General features: G+C 37.5%; 1 protein-coding gene across 1 annotated transcript in view; it reads right to left on the bottom strand.

The window, feature by feature from the left end:
• Positions 1 to 5,885, bottom strand: part of CEP76 (centrosomal protein 76) — a 16,158-nt gene extending 10,273 nt beyond the window's left edge. Inside the window, 6 exon segments of the mRNA XM_009646208.2 lie at positions 1,708 to 1,836; positions 2,510 to 2,607; positions 3,450 to 3,635; positions 4,692 to 4,916; positions 5,281 to 5,362; positions 5,696 to 5,885. Coding sequence (XP_009644503.1) covers positions 1,708 to 1,836; positions 2,510 to 2,607; positions 3,450 to 3,635; positions 4,692 to 4,916; positions 5,281 to 5,362; positions 5,696 to 5,851 — 876 coding nt within the window. The 5' untranslated portion in view covers positions 5,852 to 5,885.
• Positions 5,886 to 6,514: the final 629 nt, after the last annotated feature.

Below are 6,514 nucleotides of genomic sequence, written 5' to 3'. Positions count from 1 at the left end.
TATATGCATTATATAATTTTTTTATATATATATATATTAAACTGGCTGACAACTAAATTATGAAACAATTCTGATAATCTCACTTCTATTCTCAAAAATGAGAAAGGTCATTAAGGGCAGTTTTACTAACATTTGCTATGGTCAGCAGGAGAATCAAGATAAACTCTCTATAGGTACTGAACTAGCAGGGGGTCTACTTCCTATAGTGTTCTGAAGGCTGCCAGTTTCTATACTGTTCTGTAACAAAGAACTTAGTCCTCTAACCCTATCCACAAACGCTTCCCTCCAACCTTCTGCCCCACCCTACTGTAGCTTTGTGGGTGCAGAAAGTGGAATACCATTAATTCACGCATTGTTTTATTCTCAAAATAGTACAAGTCCCATTTTTACCTCACACCCCCAACCAAACTCCGAGTTCTAGAATTCCCTATTTAATTATATATTTTGTTTCTCTATAAATGCTGTCCTGAAAACCTTGAACCTTTGTATTGGATCTGGCCGGGATGGAGTTAATATTTTTCATAGCAGCCCCTATGGTGCTTTGCTTTAGATCTCTGACCAAAACACTGTTGATGACACACCAACGTTTTAGCTATTGCTGAGCAGTGCCTGCACAGCGTCAAGGCCGCCTCTGTTTCTCATTCTGCCCCGACACAGAGTAAGTTCAGGGTCGACAAGAGGCTGGGAGGGGACATAGCCAGTACAGCTGACCTGAACTGACCGTGCCATATAGCATTGTCTTCAGCAACAAAACTGGTGGGCGTGGAGAACAGACTTTTTCTAAACTAGACCCTGCTTGGAGACTCGTGGGGCATCAGTCTGCTGGTGGATCCTTCCTTTCTTTCCTTAACTTATCGAACTGTCATCTCAACCCATGAGTTCTTCCTCGCTTTTACCCTTCCCATTCCCTCCTCCATTCCGCTGGGATGGAGTGAGAGTGTGACTGGGAGGGAGCTCAGCTGCTGGCTAGGATCAACCTCCCCCACCGTTATCTGGAAGTTGACATCACTACTGAACCACTCATGGTACAGCAAGAATGGAAGCTGTTACTTTACTGAAAAGAAAGAGTAGGCAGGAATCACTGCAGGAAGTTACTCTGAGATTACAAGCTACTGCTCATTATCTGTGCTAGGAAAATTGCTACCATGCAAGATAAATTCGTGGCACTAAAAATGCAAAGAATACCATTCCTTTTACTGAGGGATGAGCTACCAAGGAACAACTGAGGCATAGTAATTTATTAGCCTACAACAATTATGTCTGTAGCTAGCGTGCAACATTAACCAGATAGATTGCTTTACAGTCCACACAGAGTTCAAATAGTGCGGATCTGTTCTAATAAATCTAAGTAAGTCCATCTTTTATAACTGTTTTATCTGGTGTAAAACTTGTTTGAAACAGTTTGCACAAGATGACTTTGCCATTTGTGGAGTATTCAAGGAAAATGCATAAACAGACTTTTTTATCACCTCATGTATCAGAAATGGTTAGAGCAACCCTTCCTTCTGCATCACGCTATTGAGCTTCAATACACATACAAGTTCAATCCTTACAAATTTCATTTTTTGCATGATACACCACATGTAGCCCTGACCTGAATGTAACCCCATCACAAATCTACTCACATTCTATATGCACATAAACTTCAACATATATCTAAAAAAATAACTTAAAGAAAGGATTGGTCTATTTGTAAAATTTACAAACCTGTGCAAAAATCTTTACTAGCCGTACGTTGTGCGTAGGCCTTATCTGTAGGTACTCTCTCCACCACTGTTTAGCATATACAAGAAATAATCGTTCTTTTTCTGCTGTTTTCTGACGTTCCAAAGCAAACTGCAGGTAAGAAAAGCATAACCAATCACACACATATTAACTCCAAACAAGAAAAAAACCCATAATCAATAAGTACATTAACACCATATTGGGCCTATGTAAAATAAAGCTTAATATTTTAAGTATGCCATGCAAATGCTGAAGAATAGTATTTTTAAATGAAAATCCAATGAACAAAACCCTCAAGTTACATTTTCTGGTTTGTAGGCTCATATATCAAGCTTGACTGAAGTAGTGTTCATAAGTGATGCATTTCTGTACAGAAGGATTGCTCAGCTTTTGATGTGCAGAAGAATATCTACATGCAAGGCCAATATTTACTGACTTTCCAGGCAGAGTAGCTGACTTGAAATTATTATTTCGAACAGGAGAGAGAGCAAGAAAACATACATTACCTGAGGAAAATTAGGTATATTGCATCTTTCTTATTTTTCTTCTTAAAAAGTTTTGATACAAGTAACTAGAAAAACTACTAAAGTCATATTTCAGATAAGGTAATGTTCAGTATAAACAAAGTAGTTTAAAAAAAGGCAACTGTGTTTACATTTAATGGAGGGAAAAAAAGTACTGAACATTCAAAACCCCACAGCCCTCGATATCTACATAAGCAATTCTATACTTAGCTTCCATCCCCCAATAAAAGACTAAGTCAGCCCTCCCCAAAATTACTTACTTGAGTATTGGTTATTTCTGGAGACAGCGTCTTACTAAGCTGTGGATACATTTCCAGTCTGATGTTTAAAATGCCAACAGAAACCTTCGATTCTGTACCTTTGAACCAACAAACGTATTAGCAAGTAAGCTTACTGGATTTGTGTTCATGGGATAAAATACTGCACCAAATCAAGCAAACCAAAAGCAGGCAATAGCGATAACGATCAGCAATAACTTATGTAGTATATCCAATCTTCAAAATATTCTGAAGGCGTAATATAATCTCTTTTGAAACTATCAAGAATCGCTCACCTACCTAACAAGTAGGGAAACTGCCACAAAGAATGCTCAAATGACTCATCAGCTACTACTTGACCAAACTCTGGGATAGCTAGCGTAGGAAGCCATGATAGACTGAGTTCTAGATCTAATCTTTATCTGCTAAATCATTATATCTTAAAAACTTGGCTTGGAACTACTAAAAATTGCTAAGCACCTAAAGAAAGCTGTTTAGCCGTCCCATCAGAAAACATGCTTCCAGCTGCTGGAATAAATGGCAACACAGCAGAGATCACTTTCTCCAACAGTTGCTAGTTTACTATGGAAGGGGCTCAAGCTAGATTTTACTCCTCAGTGCACTGGTCTGATATATTCCTGGAGATGAATTGGTTGATGTTTGTTTGGTTTCTTTTTGATAACTGATCCAGATTTTGCAGAAAATCGGTAGAGTTCACAGAAATGGGGACCATTATTACACAGGATCTGGAATATACATTTTTAATATTTTGTTAACAGAAAAATCTGACCATTAGCCTCCTACACATTTTCTAAGGATACTTTATAGTAATTTATGAGTTGAACTAATATTAAACTACATCACAAATACTGCTTTAAGCTTATAAGCAAGCTCAGTGCCCACTATTTTAAGTCATCATTACAACCTTATTATTTATCCTTACCTACACCCAGGAGTTCAACAGCAACATTTGTTATGCCATTCTCTGCAGCCAAGACAGATCGCCACTCCAAGAAATAGGATGCTACTAGCGTTGTCTCACCAAACGTGTCTGTTCTGATCAGAACCATATGCACTGGGTCGCATATAGATAACATAGTGGTTGCATCCACCATTTTACTTCCATCACCTGCCATTATTAAACCAAGATAAGATAGCAAGAATATTATCATGCCAAGTTCTCCTCAAAATTAAAAAAAAGTATGCTTTTACATTCATTGCATTTTAAGAAAAATCTCAAGTCCAGAAGTGTAAGCAATGATCCCATCTTAAAAATCAAACTCAGTTTAGGACAGAGCTACAGCAAGATTACAGTTAATTTACAGAGGAGATAAAGATTCCTTAGTTGAGTACTCCAATGTAACTGGTTCAACTGCACAAAAATTAAAATGGAATTAGCATTTAAGAAAATAAAGAGTATTAAAGCACCATTAAGTAAAAGCAATTGAAAAATACTCTTTTAATGAGTTGGAATGAGTCAGTTCAACTTACTGTGTATCAGTATTTAGGAAACAACTTTCTCTGTAGTTAAGCTTGACCCTATGATATAAACTGTTCCATGAGCAGCAGAATTAACAAAGCCTGGTTTTCTTTGAATTTGTGATATATTCACTCCCTTCCCTATGCCCAACTGCAATAACTCTGACTTTCTCTTTGTTGCCTGATATTCCATAAGTTAGCCTGGATTTCTACAGGATTCAGATAATATCCAGAAGTCTTTTCATAACATACTTAGCTCCTACCATGTTCCCTGGCTACTAACAGAAGAATGATTACTACAGGCTGTGGATGACTGACTCTTTTGCAGGCGTTTGCCAACCAGTAGGCAAAGTGAACTCACACTGAAGTTTTTCCTTCCATATGATGACAAATTTACATTTTCCTTCTTCACCTGTAAGCACGAAGTTCATGAAAATCACACCCACCTCAGTATTTCGTACCATCTCACTCTCAATTATGGATAAAGTTGGTCAAATTCAGAAGTTATTTTAGAGCGGAAAAGAAGAGGCAAGAGCAGAGAAGGATCTACAAGTGGCATAACCTAACACAGTCATCAGTTTCCTTAGGAAAACGTGATAGAAAATAGGAAAGCAAGCCACTGAATAGTATCGAACATATCTCACAATAACTCTAAAGTCAGGAAAAAACCCAATAGCATCAGCTTTAAACCCACAATATTCCTTACCTAGGCTATCCTTGTGTACTTCAAGTAAAAAACCATCACGAAAATCTGGCTCACAGGCACAAGGGACAGGTTTAGAACGGAAGCGCTGACTTCGAAAATGTAAACACAGAGTGAAGGTAGAAGAGATTTGGCCAGGCAGAGGCTCCGGTTCCTGAAGATGTTCCAGAAAAGCTTTTCCACCCAAAACCTGAAGGTAAAGATACCTCCGTGTTGGGTCAATGTTAGCTGTAAAGCGTAGCAATAAAAATGAAGAGACTACAAACAGATCTTAGAAAGCATGTTAAATATCAGTTAACTAACAGGAGACTAGAAAAAAATAAATTTTTTAAAAACAAATGCTTAGGAGAAAGTGATTTTAAGATGTATGGAAGTTATCTTAATGTAAAATAAATGAATTTTTTTTAAAAGTCACATTTTATGCAACACTAATTTCTGCTGCTTATATGAATTTACTTCCTGTAGATAAGCAGGAAAAACATCCATCTTTATGCCAGTTCACACTGGATGACTAATTTAGAGGTCAAAAATCATAGACTTCAAATTTCTCTCATAACAACGATCCAAATATTAAAATAAACAAGCAACATACTTTTTTTCAAAACTGGTGGTTCTCTGTCAACAAAATGCGTTGATGGTTTTGGAGCTGAAGTCGTCTCCTTTTCATTCACATCCTGGAATTACAATTAAGACTTCTTAAAACATAAAGGAATGCAACAGTGCTCATACCACAGTCTCCTAAAAATTAAAGAATCCTTCATTTCAGCTGAATGCCATTCCTCAGGTATGCTCCCTTCTAGTACTTGAGATGTAATGAAACTGAACAAGTACTTTCAACGCAGTATTAACGTTAAACCAATTTTAGCATATGCATTAAGCTGTTCTGTTCCTAATAAAATCAGTAAAGCCATCACAAACCTTTGGAAGTAGTGAGTTTTCTCTTTGTCAAAACACCAAGTCAGTAAGAGGAATAAGCAAAAATATATCACTCTTCAAAAGCTACTTACAGTTACAAATTTAAGTTCCTTCATAACATCATCAATGATTCCTCGTTGTCTTAAGGCTTTTATCAGATCTTCTGTTGATAACTGCTGAGGCTCAGGTGCTAACTCTTCACGTATAGTCTCAGCAAGAACTTCTCTTATCCTGCCATGGACATCCATCTGGAAGATAATTCAAAATATGCTACAAATACAAGCTCTTAAAATGGTAGCAGCTATGACTAAACAGTCATTCTGTAAGACTAAAGGTATTCTCCTAGGAGCACCAAAATATTAATCCTTTCAGAACTAATCAAACAAGTCACTATCTCACCAAAGCAGCTCTACCAGTTAAAAAAATCACAAGCATACCAAACCTGAGCATTTTCACCACTTTTGACAGCATCCCCTGCTTTGAACTTCCCTCCTTACAAAAAGGTCTCCAAATCTATCAATTATAAAATGGTCACTGTTTGAATGTCTTGTCTCACTCAAAATTCAAACTTGGGATAATAGCTTCTTCTTTTTCCAGGGAAAAAGTACACTTTTATATACTTGTAGGTAAGGCACAAAAGTAGTAAATCTCCCTTGCAAGCTTGCCCCATGCTCAAAGGGAAGTGAGAGAATTTCTGCCCTTCTTCTCAGCTGCATGGATTTGCAAAGCTGCATAAATTTGCATAGCTGTTTCTCACACAGGAAGGGTATTAAAGCTGCAGCGCTCGAAATACTCCGCGATATATGAGTTAAAGCATTCGTATTTATTTCCCTGTCAGTCCAACACCCAGCCCAAGAACCTCGCTCAAAAAGCAAAAAAACCCCAAAGGCCTCGGCCGCAGGGTGCTGACC

The sequence above is a fragment of the Egretta garzetta genome, unplaced genomic scaffold (assembly GCF_000687185.1).
Source record: "Egretta garzetta isolate BGI_Z169 unplaced genomic scaffold, ASM68718v1 scaffold259, whole genome shotgun sequence".
NCBI classification, from domain to species: domain Eukaryota; kingdom Metazoa; phylum Chordata; class Aves; order Pelecaniformes; family Ardeidae; genus Egretta; species Egretta garzetta.
Note: the sequence above shows the minus strand (reverse complement) of the source record. Positions and strands in the feature narration are given on the sequence as shown.